The sequence below is a fragment of the Nicotiana tomentosiformis genome, chromosome 1 (genome assembly GCF_000390325.3).
Source record: "Nicotiana tomentosiformis chromosome 1, ASM39032v3, whole genome shotgun sequence".
NCBI lineage: Eukaryota > Viridiplantae > Streptophyta > Magnoliopsida > Solanales > Solanaceae > Nicotiana > Nicotiana tomentosiformis.
In genome coordinates this window covers 459,829-480,753 of record NC_090812.1, presented here as the reverse complement: position 1 = coordinate 480,753, position 20,925 = coordinate 459,829, and the positions used below count along the sequence as shown (strand labels likewise).

Here is a 20,925-nt window from a genome sequence, read left to right as displayed (position 1 = left end):
TGGTAATAAAGGGAAATTGAGTCCGAGGTATGTCGGACCGTACAAAATCATTCAGAGGATCGGTGAGGTAGCATACAAGCTTTAGCTACCACCTGAGATGTCATTAGTACACCCGATGTTTCATGTGTCTATGTTAAAGAAAGTAGTTGGAGACCTGACAGTCATTGTTCTAGTTGAGACTATTGAGGTAAATGAAGAATTGACTTATGAAGAGATTCCAGTTTCTATTATTGATCGGCAAGTCCGAAAGTTGAGAAACAAAGAAATTGCATCCGTGAAAGTGCTATGGCAAAACCAACAGGTTGAAGAGGCTACTTGGGAGGCCGAAGAAGAAATGAAGAAAAAGTATCCTTATTTATTTGAATAACCATGTAATTATGAGTTGTGCCTTATGAAAATGCTAAGGGATATTCCTATGAAATATGTATGACTTGTACATTTGGTGTTAAGGGTGTTCCGTTCTGGTAATATAATTGCTTGTGAGGCCACAGTTGGTGTTGTTTTGTATTATGTTACGTTGTTGGATTATGTATATGCTGTTAGGATGTGTTTCTAGGGCTCTCTGACAGGTGGATAGACCTAATTACAAGGGAAACTCTAGGTAAATTTAGGAAATTTAGGGAGTTAGTCAAATTTGGGGCTGCTAGTTTGTGGTATAAAACAAACTAAGTTGAATAAGATGCTAATGACAGATTTTTACCCTCATTCGAGGACGAATGATCCTAAGCGGGGGAGAATGTAACTCCCCGGAAAACAATTTCGAAGTACTTAAGTAGTAAGCCCGGTAAATTTTGCAAAGCAAATAATGTTTCATGGTGTCAGACTAGGCTTACGTGTTTGAGGATTGTAAAAATTCTTCGCGGCAAGCTTGCGAGCCACGGCTCAGACTTTTTGGATTGAACAATGCACCGGAATGTAAATAAAAATTTTTGGCAGAAAAATGCATTTCTGCGGTCCATTATGCGACCGCAGAATTACTCTGCAGACCGCATAATGGTCGCAGAGTGAGGTAGTTAATTGGACCAATTGGAAGCAATTATGCGGTCGACTATGCGACCGCATAACTGTTATGCGGTGCATTATGTGACCACATAAACGGTTATGTGGACCGCATACACAAACAAATCTTATGGTTATTTTGTAACCAACTATGCAGTCCGCATATCGGTTATGCGATCGCATACCTTGTTCCGGAGCTCCATTTTTGGGTTTTTAAAACCCGGCCCTATTTCGTTAAATACACTCTTTGGGTCATTTTTGAGCTATTATCTGACATTTTAGAGTGAGAGAGGGTGCCCTAGAGTGAGAAGGTGTTCTCCAATATTTGTCATTCAAATCTTGCCCAAGTTTTGGAAGATTAAGAAGGGAAAACTCACTAGGTCTTCATCCTAGAGGTAAGATTCTACACCCTAACCCTCACTTTCAAATTTTGTGTAGAATTGGATAATTAGCAAGATAATTTCTGGGCAGTAGGGTTGTTTATTTACATGCATGTGATATCAAGGGGTGTAGGAAGATTTTTGAACTAGGCATGGTAAATATTGGGTTGTAGGATGATGGAATTCTCCATAAAAAGGGCCTTGAAACCTTAATGCACACCTAGTGTTTGATAACATGCTCAAATGAGCTAGAACCATAATCATCTTCCTAATTTTGATTCAATTTGTTATATTTCTAAAATAGATTGAAGTTGCTAAGAATTCCGAAATATTTAGAGTGTAAGGAAGCTCAAGTGAGGTATGTTGGCTAAACTCTTCTTTAAGAATTGGAATTCTCATTATCCTTGTAAGTTCCTAGATGTTGATAATACGTACACCTCCACCTGCATACATCTGGTGAGGCGGCGGGGTCGCTTTGTGTGAAGATGGTTATAGAGGATCTCATCTTAAATCCTATAAATGTTGTTGATAGCTTTTAATAAGCTTGCTATGGTTGAGACAGTTATCTATATTATTCTATTTCCACACTGGTTCATCATAATTATCTTGTATTTCTAAATTATTAAATTGGTGTTTAGTTTTCATACTAGTACTATTCGACGGTACTAACGTCCCTTTTGCCGGGGCCCCTACATCTTTAAATAGATGCAGATGGTTCCACATCAGGAGACATTGATCAGTGGTAGCAGTACACCTTCTTCCCTGCTGACTTGGTGAGCCCCACTTCATCCAGGGGTCATGTATCTTTTGTTCTTTATGTATTATGGTTGAGGTATAGCCGGGGCCTTGTTGTCGGCATTATCATTGTACTCTTCTTTATCTATAAAGGCTCCGTAGACATAGTGTGGGTTGTGTATTGGTACTGGGAAATACAAACTATGCTATGTTGTGGTTGTATTACTTGTCCATTTGAGACTTTAAAAATAGTGAAACTTATGGTAAGAAATTGGTAATTGCAGACACGACCACTTTATTGTTTAATTAAGGAAAAGATATATTCTCTTTATTCATGAATGAGTTTGGGTAGAAGAAATCTAACAGGCTTGCTCGGCCGAGTTCACTCGGTTGAGCGCCGGTCACGCTCTACGGTTTTGGGGCGTGACAGCATAAGGCCGAGTCATAAGGTTCCCAACGGCTAGTTGATTCACTATACATTTGTTTTGTTGTGTTAATCCCACGATAAAAGGTTTGTTGCAACATGTTTTCCGTCATATCGTTGCTGGTACATTCCTTAACTATTGTTCCATAGTGCTCCCAAATTTTGTTTAGTGGTTCATTCGGCTCTTATTTGAATGCCAATATCTCATCTAGAAGTGTAGCCATGTGTCCGGGAGAGAAAAACTTAGCAATGAACTTGGCCGCCAACTCATCCCAAGTGTAAATTAAATGGTTCAACATACGTTCCAACCAATCTAAAGATTTCCCCCATAGAGAGAAGGGAAAAAGCCTTAGCCTCAATGCATCCTCGGAAATATTAGTTTGCTTTATCCCTTTACATGTATGCAGAAAGCCTTTCAAAAGTTTGTAAGCATTTTGAGTTGGAGCACCGGTAAGAAAACCCCATTGCTCAAGCAAAGTAAGCATCACATTGGTGATTTGAAAGTTGCCCGCCCTAATACGGGGAGGGACTATTGCACTAGCATAACCTTCGTTGGGAAATATATGGTGTGGAGATGCTTGTGGTGGATATGGTGGAGGCGGGGTGTGGAACGTGCATGTTGTCTTGTGGTCCCCGGCCTCTTTGTTGTGGAACTTGACATACCTCATCGAGTTGTTCCTCCTCACCATCCAACTCCACCAAAGGCATATTTCCGAGCTCATTGTTTTCCATGATTGTACGTAAGATTTCTTAAACACGTTCGTAACACGGAAGGGAAAGAAGATATGCCAAGAACACACTCTAATATATAGCTAACATCGTTTAAGCTCCCCGGCAACGACGCCAAAAATGGATCCAATCCCAATCCACTCTCAACAATGAGTGGAAGAGATCATTGGAATAATAGTACTCAACTATGAGTCGGGGTCGATTTTTTCAGGGAGGTAAAAATGGGTGTTGGAGTATGCTTGATGCGTGAAGACGAAACATCTTAAATATACTTCCAATCAAGATGGTTTTGCTAATTTCTTTTATAAACTACACTATCAATGATCAACTAGAGAAACAAAATTAGACATTGACTAATTGTTTTTTGTTATTTTCAAATAGGTAAAAAGGCCTAGGGATGTAACCTTTGCCTAGGTGTTCGACTAATGGGTTTATAATGTTAACACTTTTTTTAGTAATTGGGGTGTATTATAGCTCTCAACTCTAAGTTACCCACTCAATACCTCTCAGCCATAGAGTGATTTTGCTCAATTTGGCTTTCTCAAGCCCAAATGAGTATCAAGCTAAATAGTTGATATGAGCTCATGTCGGGTTTTCCCTATCTCTAGTTCAAACCCTTTATTTAGGCTATTCAAATACTTAACTAGCCCAATTTCTTGTTAGCCAAGTTTTTCTGGACTAGGTCCCTCTTTCTCAAGTAAAGTGTTACATCCCGCATTTTCGTACGTTAAAGTTTCATCATAAGTTAATCGACGTAAGCTCGAGAATAAGATTATTTTGAGATTATAAGTATTACGCTATTTCAAACAAGTGATAAGTAAATTCATGAAGGAGAGAGGGTAAGCAAATCGAAGAAAATGAGTTTCGTCAAAGTTTGGCAATTTTGGGATAAAATACGGTCCGAGCTATAATACCCGGTACTTATGGACTAGTGAAATACAAGGAACTACATGACCATGATAGTATGGTGTATAAGGTATGTTAAAAGTAAGTTGAGATAATTCTTAACTATGTGGGTAATTAGTTAATTATTGGATAATGGGGATTACCTAGTTAATTAAGGAATTGTTGGGCGATTAATTAAAGAAATTGGATAAGATTAGATCCTTCCCCAATGTGGCAGCCCATCACTATAATTAGTGACTCATGAATTATGTTGTAAAATGACAAAGTTAGGTGAATTTTGGGTGGCTTAGTCATTATGCAAATGGGGCCCACAAATCTTAATTGTAAAGGACTTTCATATATCTTTAAGTGAGACACTTACAAATGGAAAATCTCAAACAAGATTCATATGACTCTTTTACAAAGTAAGATAGATTAACATGAGTTTGCTTCAGCAAGTTCATACAAGAACATGTATATACATGTAACGTGAGTTCTTCAAAAAACAATTCATACGAGATTACATAATGTTATGGCAACGGGATTTTGCGATTTTAAGGGAGTACGATGCAATCCTTCTCAATAATATCATACGAATTTGTCCCTACTCCAGGTATGTTAAGGCTAAGCCCTTCCTTCATTTTGGCATGATCGTGTAACTACATGTGTTTGATAACGAGGCATAAAGAGAAGTTCATACTCCCGAATTTATATACATTATCCTACTGTCATAAATTATAGTATTCTCCTTATCGAGTTATCATATTTAATTGAGTATTGTCTTCTTCCAATCAAGACAGGAGAGAGCCTATATATACAGTATTACAGTATTTTCATTACCATCGAGCTATAATCGATGGGCAGGCCCCTATTGGGCTACCTCTGATCAAATGGTTAGTTATATACCGAGCCTACTGTGGCCGAGCGCCTATGAGCGAGACTAGTTGGCTGAGATACAAATCCTAGTATGGCCGAGCACCTACAAGCGAGCCTACTACGGCAAAGAAATTATATATATATCGAGACTTATAGGGCCAGATAGTTATTTTACTTACTGTATTGAGAGAGTTAAAGTCAGTATCAGCTTGTAAGCATATCTTCAAATTATCTTTGACTCCCGGTTACTTTCAGTTATTATATTATCAGTTCAGTTTCAACTTTTATTTATTCTATGGCCTTATATACTCGGTACATTATTTCGTACTGATGTACCTTTCTTTGGTGACGCTGCATTTCATGCGTGCAGGTTCAGACAGAAAGGCGGGTAGACCTCCTCAGTAGGTGTTGCCCGAGTTCAGCTTTATCGGTAAGCTCCACATCCTTCGGAGTTGTCGGGTCTAGGAGTTTTGTGTACATCTTGTGTATATATGTATATAGGTTATGAGTAGGTCGGGGACCTGTTTTGATCACGGTACATCCATCAGTAGAGACTTGTAGACATATCCTGTCAGTTAGTGTAGTATATTGGGCTTGTAGGCCTTGTATGTATATTTTGTAAGTTTGTCAGCTGTAGTAGTTATGACGGCCTTGCCGGCCCAGCTTTATATTGATGTTTAGTCAGCTTTGGTATCCATTCCATTTTATATTTTGCTTCGCATATTGTCTTGCAATGTGTCCCATGACCAAAGTATGACATTATATGTTCAGATTCCCTTAGTCACAAGTTGGTACGCAAGGATAGGTGAGGCACCGGGTACCGGTCTCGCCCCCCAGGTTCGGGGCATGACAAAAGTGATATCAGAGCAGTTCTGTCCTAATGAGTCTACAAGTCGAGTCTAGTAGGCCCTATCAACTCTGCTTCCCCAATTTCGAACCACCCAATGGGAGATCTAAATCTCCTACAATATAAAGCCTTGAACGGTGCCATTTTAATGGTAGCGTGATAGCTATTGTTGTATAAAAATTCTATGAGTGGTAAATGATCATCTCAACTACCTTTGAAGTCTAGGACGCAAGCACACAACATATCCTCAAGCGTCTGAGTAGTCCTCTCTGCCTGCCCGTCAGTCTGTGGGTGAAAGGATGTACTAAGATTCACCTGAGTACCCAAACCTTGCTGAAATGTCTTCCAAACATTAGTAGTGAATTGTGCCCCCGATCAAAAATGATAGAAACTGGGGTTCCATGCAACCTGACTAATTCTTTGATATACAGCTGAGCATACTGCTCCGCTGTGTCGGTAGACTTAACCGGCAAAATGTGTGATGACTTCGTGAGTCGATCCACAATCACCCAAATTGAGTCAAACTTGCGCGAAGTGCATGGCAATCCTACCACAAAGTCCATATTAATCATTTCCCACTTCCACATTGGATTTTCTATGTTTTGTGCCAACCCACCAGGCCTTTGGTGTTCGACCTTCACTTGTTGACAATTCGGACATCTTGCCACAAAGTCTGCCAAATTCCTCTTCGTATCATTCCACCAATAGACTTACTTAAGATCATGATACATTTTTGTAGAACATGGGTGCACGGAATACCTAGAAGTGTGAGCTTCAGTCAAAATTCTGTCACAGAGACTATCCATATTTGGAACACATAGTCGCCCTTGGTACCTTAGTGTACCATCATCCATGCCAAGAGAAAAGTCCATGGTCTTATGTTTATGAATCCCCTCTTTCAATTTCGCCAATAATGGATCGTTGTATTGTTTCTCTTTGACATCCACAGCAAGCGATGATTCAGCCCTATTTTGCACAATTATCCCTCCTTCACTAGAGTCCACAAGTCGAACTCCCAAACTAGCCAATTGGTGAACTTCTTTGGCCAATGGCCTTTGATATGCCTCCAAGTGTGCTAAGCTACCCATAGAATTTTGGCTAAGAGCATCCGCCACAACATTAGCCTTTCCCGGATGGTATAAAATATCAATGTCATAATCTTTGAGTAATTCAATCCATCTTCTCTGCCACAAATTCAATTCCTTCTTTTTAAAAATATATTGAAGTCTCTTATTATCCGTGAATATATCCATATGGACCACATATAAATAATGACGCCAAATTTTCAATGCAAATGCCACCGCCGCAAGTTCTAAATCTATAATACTCCCCACGTAAAACCAATTCGGCACCACAAAATATTATTTTCTTTTTGCAAAATTTTAGGGGGCATTACAGTTGCGCTTGCTAAATTGGACAACTAGAATTTTTTGCTATGTGATCGGTTAGGTAAGTCCGTGATTACGAAGTTGTTGGCCAGCAGTACTACGCGAACGCGTGGATTAAGCCGCGTTCGCATAGATTGAAGGAGGCAACTGGAAAATTCACACGTTGTGCTATGCGATCGCGTATGGCTGTCCGCGATCACATAGGATGGAGGAAGCTGTGCTTCGCAATCTCATGAAGGGATCCACGATCACGTAAGATAAATTTATGGCAGGGGAAAATTGTTCTTTGCGATCGCGTGAGTTGGTTCGCGATCACATAGTGGAAATGACTGGGCAGCAGAACTTATGTTATGTTCGTCTCATTTTCCATTTTTGAGGATTTTGGAGCTCGGGGAGAGGCAAAATTTGGGTGATTTTCAAAGGAAACATCGGGGTAAGTGTTTTTAACTCAATTTTGGTCAAATTAACCGAATCTTTAGTTATTGTTAGCATTTAATTGGTGTTTTAAGTTGAAAAAAAAATTGTGAAAGCCCTTAAGGTTAAATTGAAGATTTGAGGGTTGAGTTGATATTGGAATTTGGTAAAATTTGTATGCTTGGACTCGTGGTTGGATGGGCGTGCATATTTTGTGACTTTCGTTGGGTTCCGAGATGTGGGCCCCACTAGCGATTTTGAGTGGAATTTCAGATTTTTTTGAAACATTTGTAGTTTTATATAGAATTATTTCCTATAATTTGTGTTGACTGTATCAAATTAATTGTGACTAGATTTGAGGCGTTGGGAGGCTTGATTCGCGAGGCAATGGCATATTGGAATAAGGAATTACATGGTTTGAGGTATGTAACATTTCTAAACTTTCTTTTGAGGGTATAAATTCCCGAAATTACGTGTTATGTGAGGGGTTTGAGGTGACGCACATTCTAGGTGACGGGCGTGTGGGCGTGCACCGTAGAATTTGTGACTTAATTGATTCCGTGAAATTTCATAATCAAAAAATCATGTCATTATCCACATACCCTCCACATGTTAGAGGAATTGAGCCGAGACTCATATTAAAGCTCTTTAGACTACGTGCTGATAGTTTTGGGACCCGTAAAGGTCGTGTTGTTGTTGAATTAATTGTTTAAAAATTTAATTTATACTCAGTCACATCTATTATTTGCATATCATATCTCAGTCTCTATTGTCATTCATTGATACATCATATTATTTTGTCGGGCTGATTTTCACGACATTGTGAGCCAGAGAGATTGGAGAGGTTAATGACTGAGTGAGGACGGGGGCTTTATTATGAGTTATACTTATGGGATCGGGCTGCACGCCACAGCATGCTCTATTGATTTATGCCCAAAACTGGCTTATTATATCGTTTGGGCTGAAGGAACCCCTCCGTAGTCTGCACCCCATACAGTGAGCGCATTGGATATTATATTTGGGATGGAGTTACCTCGGCATGGAGTTGCCATATATATTCACATTTGGAATGGTGTTCTCAGGGCATGAAGTTACCTTATTTATTTATATTTGGGATGGACTTCCCAGGGCATGGAGTTGCCTTATTTATTTACATTTGGGATAGAGTTCCCAGGGCGTGGAGTTGCCTTGGTTCATTTATATCTAGGATAGATTGGCCATATATAGTACTAAGTGACTAACTATAAGTTGCTATTTATATTGAGGGATGGATCTTCCCTGGGGTGGACCTGCCTGTACAGTACTAAGTGATTGAGTACTCTGAGAGTGTGAGTACATGGTGCTTCCATAGTAGTATACCACATACAGCATGTACATTGGCATGTAGATACAGAGATGTCATATTCCTCATATCATACAAAGTTGATTTATTTTACTTGTATTGAGTAATCTGTTGAACTTGAAAATATACCTACATTTATGTACTGTTGTTCCATATTGGAATGTACATGTTGAGCTCTTCAGTCCAAAGGTTAGTCTTGTTACTTATGAAGTACATGGGGTCGATCGCGATCCACGTTCTTCACTTCTGGATCTGGGTTGAGCATGGTTTCGTGGACTGCGTAATTTCCATTGCGGCCGCGTAGGAGACTTCTACGGCCGCATAATCTTGACGCGGACCGCACTTCTTGTTTTTGCTTAAAATGTAAGCTTTCTGAACCTCAGCAAACGCGGTCTGCATAATTCCAATCGCGGCCGCGCAGGTACTTTCGCAGACACATCTTTCTGACGCGGTCCGCATTCATGTTTTAGCCCAAAAATCCATCTCTCTGAATCTTCCTTTTGTAGACCTCGAAATAGTGCTCGCGACTGCATTGTAGCTTTCGCGGCTGCACAATATTTGTACGGTCCGCGTTTCACATCTTTTGGCCTAGTCTTGGTTTTTGTTCAAGTTTTGACTCCTTTATGAGTTGATTATGACTCCTTTGGCTCATTTTGAACAATCCCTGCAAGCAAGCATATTACATTAGTTTACGGGAATACCTTCACGCATTTTTTTCCCTAAACACAAGTAAAAATAGAAAATAATAGGTTAAAATCCCTACTTATCAACTCCCCCAAACTCAAGTTTTTGCTTGCCCTAGAGCAAATAGGGTAATTCCCACCTCCACAAGAAAAAGAAAAGGATATTTTAGCTGGCCTAAGGTGACTCCATCAAGCATCAATTGGGACTAACAATTACCCTCTACACAAATGAATTATCAACAACATCATGTTATGACCTTTTGAGTACTATAGTTCTAATGTGACACTAGAGCATCAAGAGTTGACTCAATTCATCAAAGAAGCTCGTTCTATCACGTAGGTCATTGTGGATCCCAAACATCTCCTCTTATACTCTCTATGAGCAAATCTCACTTTTTAGAATGTACCACTCAAAACAAGGATTGTGAAGAAGTGTGCTTATCACTCTCAAAAGAATGCCACAAGTCCGGCTCTAACTACCATAAGCTTGCCTCTTATGTAAATCACCACTAATATAAGCTCACTCAAGTTGAAATTATATAGGGCTTTAATATGATGTAATGAAGGCTTTTGGATCAAGGTAGGACTTATCGAACTATGATGGTTTCATCTTTTCTTAAGCACTCCATTTTCTCATTTCGGCTCATACTTTCTTGACTCTTTGAATCATTTTCTTCTTCCTTAGGGGAACTAGAGAGACACACCATCACTCTTTCTTACTCATGACAATCATTTTTCTCCTTTTCTCATCATTCCATGCCTTTCATCATTGCGTTCTTTGAATCCCTTTAAACTTCACTTTCTTTTTGACGTATTTCTTTTTGGCTTTTCTTCCTGTTCTTTGCCTTTCCTTTTCATCAATTCTTTTTCTTCTTTGAACCTTTTATCACTTTCAATTTCCTTGTCTCTCCCCTAAACTTATGCTTTTTCCAATTGTTCATCATGAATTCTAAGGAAAGATTGGGTGCCAAGAGAGGGTCATTATAGAACGGATAAAGGATTGTAATGTGGCTATTGAATGAATAAGGCTTAGGCTCAAAGAGGTTGACTAAGGATATCATATTGGTAGGCTATGGAAGATTTCAAAGTTTAAATTGGACCAAGGAGAGCCTACAATCATTTCTCAAGTCGAGCTACACATAGAATTTCTTTTAGACAAACATTCAGGGCAAGTTCTAGACTTATTGGCACGGGACTTGGACTTGCAATTCAATAGCTCACCTCTAAAGCTGCTGGATTGTTAAAAATAATAGAGTCGAAGGCCCACAACAACCCTAGCTATGATTGAAAATCACAAATGGCTCAAGGAAGCCACTCGATGATTGTTTTAGTCAACTCAATAGTCTAAAGGTCACAACTAGAGCTAATCTTTGCCAATCAACTTGTCTCTAACCATGAGGTCGAAGGTAAATGTGTTAGTACCAAGTGAAGGAAGCCTGCTTGAGACACTTTTATTCATTACTACTACTATATACACCAAAACAAAAAAAAAACGGACTCGATCCTTTAAGAAGGTTGTCACGCCATCCATTGTTGGGAAGAGCCACCCGGTTCACACAACATCCACATTTTGAAAGAACTGTGGCATTAATAAAACCAAAGGCTTATTGTTAATACAAAATGTAAAAAGAAGCTAGAAACTTAAAAAGAAGCTACTAGAGGAAATAAGAAGCTAAGCTATTAAGGAAAAATAACGAAAGAAGTTATGAAGTAAACTACGGAAAGTAAACTGAATATGTACAAAATGGAGTAAACGAATATATACATAATGGAAATGAATATATACATCGAATGGTAAAATTATATACATACCAAAAGTGAAAATAACGGTAAATAAAGATAAAGAAAAATAGTATCATAGTTATTACATACCAAATGTCATCACAAATGAAATCAAAATGGACCACCCCACAAATAAAAAATAGCATTTTCCTCAATGATAATATCAAAATAAGATAAGGGAAAGGTTAGAGAGTAAAGAGAACTCCCTATGCGGTCTCTGTCTGCATCGGGTTAGGAACATGAGTGGGGTCCTCAGACTGCATAGGATCATTAGCTCCATCCGTGTCCTCTAACTGGATCTCCACAACCTCTGACTGGGGGACCACGAGGTTGCTGAGCATCTGGATCATCTCCTCAGCAATATGTGTAGTGGCAGCCGGTTCCTCAGACTGGCCAGCTACTGCATCTAATGCCTCATGCTCTGCTGCCTGTGCTACTAGGGTTGTCTCCTCCATGAGGAGGTCCAGTGGGATATCTCCAGCATAGGCAATCTTCTCTACCTTCTTTTTCAACATCTCCAATGACTCCTTTGAGGCCTAAGTCTTCCTCATGTTCTTCATCTGCTTGCCCAAATCCTTGATAATCGTACCATGTGCATCCAAAGTCTCCAAGATCTTCTTCTGGTTGTCTAGGAGCTTCTTTTGGTTGCCCAGAAGCTCCTTCAATGAATCCTCCACTTATGGAGGTACCTGAAGCTGTGCTGGGGCTGACTGTGCTGTTACTGCACTGGATAGGATAGTGTCTGCGAAACCCGAAGTATAGTTTGAGGGTAGGTAGAAGATGAAGGCACAGATAATGGCACTGTGATAGATGGCCTGGAGGAAGGAGGAGCCATGGCAGTTGAAGAACCTTCTACTATGGAACCCTATGACTCGGTGGCCACTACCCTTGGCTCTTCAGACTGGCCAGTGGAGGTAGTGGCTTGACCCTTGGCTTTAGGGTTGTCCGCTCCTTGGAGGCAATACTAGGAGAAAGGCTTTTTAGGGCTCATCTTCGTATCAAAATGCCTCTTTTCTACCCCTTGGTCTTCGAGATACTAAGTGATGAAGTTGGGGTAGGGATAGGATATTTCTTCTTTGCCAACCGCCTTGGAGATATGGTAGGACATCAAGTTCCCCACATTAATTGGATACCCCACCATGATGGAAGCTATCAAGATTGCTCGGGTGAGTGGGAGGACATTATCACGCTGGCAAGGGTCAAGCCGGCTGCACACAAATGTGGACCACCCTTTGGCTTCAAAACTACGGGCATTTCTGACTATTGGGACTCTAGCTGTGAGCCATGCCGGTGTTGTCCCTGGAATAGCTAATGCCTCCGCTAGCCATGGATGAGCTGCTTCATCCAAGGCCAGCTTTTCCAAGTACTGCATTGCCTCTACATCCTCAAATCCAGCATATGAGTTTAGAGTATGGCCATCAAACCAGATCTTCAAGTTCCGGACCTTTGTCACAATTGTACCCTTTTTGATGTGGGCAACATTCGCGTAGAACTCCATGACAAGGTACTCATTTCCATCCACCACTTTGCCGGTGAAGTACTTCCACCCTTTTCTCTCCTCAAATTGTTTTAGGACATTTGGATTGTGGGGAAGAAGGTCTCTTGTTTTGAACTGTCGCTCAAGTGTGAGCGACCTTTGAGGCCACCATTCCTAGAATTTTGCATTGGTTTTCTCACTCACGAATCGATCTGCCCACGCCTCGAGCTTCCTTGACCTAGCCAAACCTCCCACATTAGTATCACCCCCTCTCCCGTCATCTGGGACCTCGTCATCATCATCAACATATATTGGGGCAACTGTTGAGGCATGTGTTGTAGCAGGAGGGGAAGATGGCTCCGATGCCTCCCTACCTCCCTCTGAGCCATCAGATGACCCAGAAGAGGAGGTAGGTTCATTGACCAATCAGAATGATTTTTATTGAGCCTCTGGTTGTTGTTATGTAGATTCCTCCTCGGAAGTCTCTCGGGATGGGAGTTATTCACTTGTGTCCGAGGAGTCGGCAAGAGGTCTAACGAGGGTAGCCTTTTTGCCTACTACCCTTTGGGCTGCTAAGGGTAAGGTTTGCTTTTCTTTACCCCGACCTCGGGGGGATTCCGCCCTCCCCTTTGAAGTGTCTCCTCTCCCACGAGAACACACCATTTTCTGCAACACACAAGTAGTAAAAGACAGTTAGAATTGGGGTTCAATCATGTGTTAAAGCACTACAGATGAAATGAAAAACAATGCTTCTCAGAACAGGGCATCGCGGACCGCACAAAAATGAGTGCGGCCGCGAACTGCCCATCGCAGACTGCGTAAAAGTGAACGCGGCCGCGAAGAGGCTAGGCTCAGACTACTAGCTCTTTGAACTTGATCAATCGCCGATCGCACAAAAATGAGTGCGGCCGCGAAAGACCAATCACGGGCCTCATAAAAATAAACACGACCGCGAAGGAAAATGATAGAGTCTCTGAAGTTCAAACGCGCGGACCGCGAAAAATTGGGTGTGGCCGTAAAAAACCAATCGCGGACCACACAAAAGTGACTGCGGCCGCAAATTCTAAACAACCATCAGTTCCTTAAAGCTAGGGTATCACGGACCGCGTAATTTTGGACACGACCGCATACCCTATCGCGGACCGTGGAAAAATGACTGCGGCCGCAAAATTCAAAATAACTCGGCACTGATGTACACTTAAAACTAAGGTTTTCACTAATTACCCAAGAATTGTAGCAACTAAACATGCAAAGTTACTAACCCCAACCCCCATTATGCATATAAACACTACCCATATGTTGTTAATCAAATATTAAGCATTAATTTGACATTTTGGCAAGATTCTAACCCTATCTAAAAAGAAAAATTAAAACAAAGAGAAAAGAAAAGAAAAAGATAAAATCAAATTATTGAAATGAACATACTAGTTGTAAAATGTGGTAGGAAATCGACAATTGATGAAAATAGGATGAGTTTGAAACCAAGTAAGGATGCATAGTGCTTTAGGTGAGTTTGAGAGGTTAGGGTTCGTAAAATGCAAAAAGTTTCAAGAACTCCTATTTATACTCAGAACCCAGTGACCCCACCACCTTACCTGTGTGCGGCTGCAAAATTTTGTCGCGGTCCGCACTCTTTACCTTTATGTAGATCTGCGTCAGATGCACAGGCGCGGTCCGCAAAAAACTGGCCGCAACCGCACTATTTGTGCAGACCACGAAAATTTGAACATGGCCGCGAACTCTGAAGGAATTTTGACAGGCCAACTTCATAGAGTTGGAATTTTGCCCATTTCAGCTACGCGACCGCGCGCAAAATTGTGCGGCTGCGAAGTGCTCATGCGGTCCGCGAAAGTTCACCACTTAGCCAAAAAAAATTTCCTTGTCAATTTCCTGCACTACACAACCAATTCCTACATACACTTCACAACCAGTTAGTCCAAAATAATGTCTAATCTATAAAGAAAATCAACAGAAAGAAAAACACATGGGTTGCCTCCCAAGAAGCGCCTGATTTAACATTGCGGCACAACGCATGTTACCATCATCATTTGAAATGGATCAATGCCACAATGTGGCTATCATCAATCTTGCCAAGGTAGTGCTTCAGTCGGTGCCCATTGACTCTAAAGATCTCACCATTCTTGTTTTTCAAATCTAGAGCACCGAAAGGAGTCACATGTACCACTTCGAAAGGACCACTCCACTTCGACTTGAGCTTTCCCGGAAACATCCGTAACCGAGAGTTGAATAGAAGAACCAAGTCACCTTCCTTGAATTCTTTGTTCCGGATATACTTATCATGTAAGTACTTCATCTTGTCCTTATACAATGACGAGTTGGAATAAGTATGGAACCGGAACTCATCAAGTTCATTTAGTTGCTCTACTTGGAGATTGGCAGCTACATCCTATTCAAGGTTCAATTTCTTCAGCACCCACATGGACTTGTGCTCTAATTCAACCGGAAGATGACATGATTTCCCAAATACCAATCGGTACAAAGACATACCAATTGGAGTCTTGTAAGTTGTTCTATAGGCCCATAAAGCATCGTCAAGTTTCCTTGACCAATCAGTCCGGTTTGCATTGACAGTGTTGGATAGATTGCTCTTGATCTCCCTGTTGGAGATTTCAACCTGTCCACTTGCCTAGGGATGGTAGGGGGTTGACACCTTATGATTGACACCATACTCGGAAAGTAAAGTGTCAAAGGATTTGTTGCAAAAATGAGAACCCACATCACTAATGATAGCCCTTATGGTGCCGAACCTTGTGAAGATATTTTTCTTTACGTAAACCACCACACTCCGTGCCTCATTGTTGGGCAAAGCCATAGCTTCAACCCATTTGGAAACATAATCCACAACAACAAGAATATAAGTGTTCCCACATGAACTCACAAATAGTCCCATAAAGTCGATGCCCCACACATTGAAAATATCAATCTCAAGGATGGTGGTGAGAAGCATTTCATTCTTCATGGAAATTCCACCGGCTCTTTGGCACACATCACAATGCCTAACGAGCTTGCTAGCATCTTTGTACAAGGTAGGCCAATAGAATCCACAGCTTAGGACCTTTGTAGCAGTTCTCGCCCCACCATGGTGACCACCATAGGGCGAGGAATGGCAAGCTTCAAGAATACTCAATTGCTCTTCTTCCGGAACACATCTCCGGATAACACCATTATTGCAAATTTTGAAAAGATATGGCTCGTCCCAATAATAATCCAAGCAGTCCCATTTGAGCTTCTTCCTTTCGTTAGAATAGAGCTCATTCGGGATAACACCGGTCACAAGAAAGTTAGCCACATCGGCGAACCAAGGTATCCCAGTCGAAGACACGGAGAGGAGTTGTTCATCCGAAAACGAATCATTAATCACGAGGCCATCATGGGGCCTCCCCTCCTTTTCCAAGCGGGAAAAGTGGTCCGCCACTTGATTCTCACTCCCTTTACGGTCTATGATTTCAAGGTCAAACTCTTGTAGAAGAAGAACCCATCTCATCAACCTAACCTTAGAGACCTTTTTACTCATCAAATAACGAAGTGTCGCGTGATCGGTGTGCACAATCACTTTGGTACCCATGAGGTATGGGCAAAACTTTTCCATGGCAAAGACAATGGCTAATAGCTCTTTCTCGGTCACCCTATAGTTGACTTGGGCATCATTCATTGTTTGGCTTGCATAATAGACCAGATGAAATATCTTGTTGATTCTCTGCCCCAATACCGCTCCTACCGCAACGTTTCTAGCATCGCACATGAGCTCAAATGGTAAGCTCCAATTGGGTGCGGTAATGATGGGAGTGGTAGTCAACCTATACTTGAGTAGCTCAAAAGCTTTCATGCAGTCATCATTGAACATAAACTTGGCATCTTTTTCCAATAACTTGCACAAGGGGTTCACCACTTTTGAGAAATCCTTGATGAACCTACGGTAAAACCCCGTGTGACCAAGAAAGCTCCTCACTCCCTTGACGGAAGTCATAGGAGGGAGTTTTGATATCACTTCAATGTTTGCTTTGTCCACTTCAATACTGTTCTTGGATATCTTATGGCCAAGGACAATGCCCTCCTCGACCATAAAGTGGTACTTCTCCCAATTAAGCACTATGTTGGTCTCTTCACATCGGGCTAACACTTTATCAAGATTATCCAAGCATTCTTCAAAGGAATCCCCCACAACACTGAAAATCATCCATGAACACCTCGAGGAAGTCCTCCACCATATCCGTAAATATTGCCATCATACACCGCTAAAAAGTAGCCGGTGCATTACACAAACCAAACGGCATCCTTGAGAACGCAAATGTGCCATACAGACAAGTGAAGGTGGTTTTCTCTTAGTCTTCAGGTGCAATGAGAATCTGGTTATATCTGAAATACCCATCCAAAAAGCAATAATAAGCATGTCCGGCAAGTCTATCCAATATTTGGTCAAGAAATTGCAATGGAAAATGGTCTTTCTAGGTCACTTTGTTCAGCTTCCTATAATCCATGCATACCCTCCAACCGGTGACAGTTCTTGTGGGGATCAATTCATTTCTATCATTTGTGATCACAGTCATGCCCCCTTCTTTGGGACACATTGTACCGGCGAAGTCCATGAACTATCAGAAATAGGGTACACAACCCCTGCATCTAGCCACTTGATGATCTCTTTCTTGACTACCTCTTGCATGGCCTCATTTAACCTCCTTTGATGTTCCACGGAGGGTTTGGTATCTTTATCCAATATGATTTTGTGCATGCAAAAGGCGGGGCTTATACCCCGAATATTCGCCAATGTCCAACCTATTGCCTTCTTCCTTCTTTGAAGCACCGCAAGGGTGGAATCTACCTGCACGCTAGTTAAGCACGGAGAGAGAATAACAGGTAATATGGAACAAGGGCCTAAGAACTCATACCTGAGGTGTGAAGGCAAGGGCTTCAACTACAATGTGGGTGGCTCCTCGATTGAGGGCTTTGTTGGTGGAGTCTTCTGGTTATCAAGGTCCAAGGAAAGTTTTCGGGGTCCATTTGTGTAGGATCCCATTTCTTGCAAAGCATTTTCACATTCTACCAAGCCTTCCTTCTCATCCTCATCATGATTCAACAACATAGATTCCGAAGGGTCTTCCACATTAATCATAGTACTTGTGTCATCAACAATTACCTCAGTCACAAGATCCACAAACGAACATAATTTGTTGCTATTAGGCTGCCTCATTGATTTGCAGACGTGGAACATAACGTTTTCATCGCCCACCCGGAAGGTGAGCTCCCTAGCTTCCACATATACTACGTCCTTCCCTATAGCTAGGAAAGGTCTCCCCAATATGATTGGCACCTCATAGTCAACCTCACAGTCGAGTATCACAAAATCTGTGGGAAGTATGAACTTGTCGACCCGAACTAGCATATAATCAATTATCCCCAATGGTCTCTTCATTGTTCGGCCCGCCATTTGCAACCTCATATAAGTAGGTCTTTGTTGCCCAATCCCCAATGTCTTGAACACAGAATATGGCATCAAATTAATGCTCGCTCCGAAATCACACCAGGCTTTGGAGAAATCGGCACTACCAATAATGCATGGAATTGTAAAGGCACCAGGATCTTCTAGCTTTGGAGCCATGGAATGCACAATGGCACTCACTTGATGTGTCATTTTGATAGTTTCATAGTTCATTGACCTCTTCTTTGTTACTAAGTCCTTCATGAACTTGGCATATCCCGACATTTGTTCTAAAGCTTCAACCAAAGGCACATTTATGGACAAACTTTTCATCATTTCAATGAATTTCTTGATTCTGTTCTCGTTGTATTGCTTTGCGAGCCTTTGAGGATATGGTGGAGGAGGCCTTGGGAAAGGAGCCTTGGCTTTGGGCACTACCGGATCCGGTATGTCTATCACGTGTTCCCTATACGTGTTCATATCATCTTGTGTCTCCTCCACGTTTCCATCAATGTCTATCCTCACTTCATCGTTCACATTCTCATCATTTCCTGGCTCATCCTCTTCTTGCACAACCACATCATCATTCATGATCTTTCTTGGATTGGATGTACTAGCAACTCCACCTCTACCACTTCTTTTAGTCACCTCCATAGCATGGCCCATATTGTTTCTACCCTTCGGGTTTACTACCGTATCACTTGGTATTGCCCCCTTAGGGAGAGTATTCAAGGCTTGAGAAATTTGACCCATTTGGTCTTCCAAGTTGCGGATAGAAGTGTTGTGGGAGGCTATTTGGGCATCGGAGTCGGCATTTCTTTCCATCATTTGCTTGAACATACTTTTTATCTGTCCCATCTCATTATTGGAAGAGCTTTGCCCTTGTGATGGATATGGAGGCGGGTTGTTGGGTTGCTGATGCATCAGGGTCCTTTGAAAGCCCGACCCCTGGTTTCCTTGATTATTGTTGTTCCAACCCCCTTGGTTTCCATTGCCTCCCCAATTACTATTATTGTTGCCACCCCAATTTCCTTGGTTATTTCCTTGATTCCCCCAATTTTGATTGTTGTTCCCCCATTTGTTCAGATTGTTCTTGTTTCCACTATTCCAATTCCCTTGGCCTTCGTTGCCCCAATTTTGATTGTTTCCCTATGATCTCCACTGTTGTTGATTTGGAGCATTGCCTCGTTGACCTTGGTAATTGTTCACATATTGAACCTCTTCACTTTGATCATCATAAGAGTCATCTTGGTTGTACCCACTACCACTTTGCTCAAATTGATCCTGATTGTGTTGAACTTGTTGACCTCTTTGTCTCCTCTTGTTAACCATTACATTCACTCTTTCCATGGAATTTACTTGCTTTGGCCCCCGAACCTGCTGAAGTTGTGCCTTGGCTAACTGATTCATTGTAGTTGTTAACTCTGCTATGGCTTGTCCGTGATCATGAAGTTCCTTGTGAAGGTGGATAACATTAGGGTCACCCTCAGGAACGTTGACCCGACTTTGCCAAGCTGAAGAGGTGTCCGCCATCTCATCTAATATTTCACATGCTTCTGAATATGGCGTGTTCATGAAGTTAGCCCATGCGAGCTAATTCACCACACACTGGTTAGTTGTGTTGATACCCCTATAAAAGATTTGTTGGATCATTGCTTCAGTCATATCATTGTTGGGGCATTCTTTGACCATTGTCCGGTACCATTCCAAAATCTCATGTAACAGTTCATTTGGCTCGTGTTTAAAAGCAAGGATTTCATCTCTCAATGTTGTCATATGTCCCGGAGAAAATAACTTTGCTATGAACTTCTCGGCCAACTCATCCCAAGTGGTAATGGAATGGTTGGGTAGCCTCTCAAGCCAATCCAAAGCCTTCCCTTTAAGTGAGAAAGGGAAAAGCCTTAATCGCAAAGCGTCCTCAGATACAGTCGTTTGCTTGCTCCCCCTGCATCTGTCTACAAAACCTTTGAGATGCTTATATGCATTCTGATGTGGAGTGTTACACCATATATTTTCGCACGTGAGAGCAGGCCATAAATAAATTGATGAAAGCTCAAAAATTAAATGTCACATCCCGTATTTTTTTATGTTAAAAGTTTCATCGAAGTTTGACGTTTTTGGATAAAATACGGTCGAAGCGATAATACCCGGTATTTATGGGCTTGTGCCCTACGAGGTACCACATGACCATGATAGTAAGGTGTATAAGGTGTGCTAAAAGTAAGTAGTATTTTAAGTAATTTGAGATAATTCTTAATTATGTGAATAATTGGGCTACTTAATGATTTTGATGGGATAATTAACTAAGAAATTAAAATCTTTGGATGATGTTTAAGGGCCCCAACGTGGCAGCCAAGAAACTTGGTTAAATATGACTCTTAAGTCATAAAGTAATGTGGCACTTTTAGAGAATTATATGGATTAGTCATCTTATCATGTGGGTCCCACCTAAAGGTTAAATAACCTTTATAATTCATAATTGAATTGCTCATCTCTCAAGAACAAGCTTCAACAAGGTTCATGAATT

The 20,925-nt window shown here is 41.3% G+C and overlaps 1 protein-coding gene across 1 annotated transcript; it reads right to left on the bottom strand.

The window, feature by feature from the left end:
* Positions 1-17,894: 17,894 nt before the first annotated feature.
* On the bottom strand, positions 17,895-19,322 carry LOC138904167 (uncharacterized). Its single transcript, XM_070192699.1, has one exon. It carries the CDS (start codon positions 19,320-19,322, stop codon positions 17,895-17,897), a length of 1,428 nt encoding a protein of 475 aa, XP_070048800.1.
* Positions 19,323-20,925: the final 1,603 nt, after the last annotated feature.

Bases quoted from the DNA above. Each gene is read 5' to 3' on its own strand.
- LOC138904167 (XM_070192699.1), bottom strand. From the start codon at position 19,322: ATGCATCAGCAACCCAACAACCCGCCTCCATATCCATCACAAGGGCAA.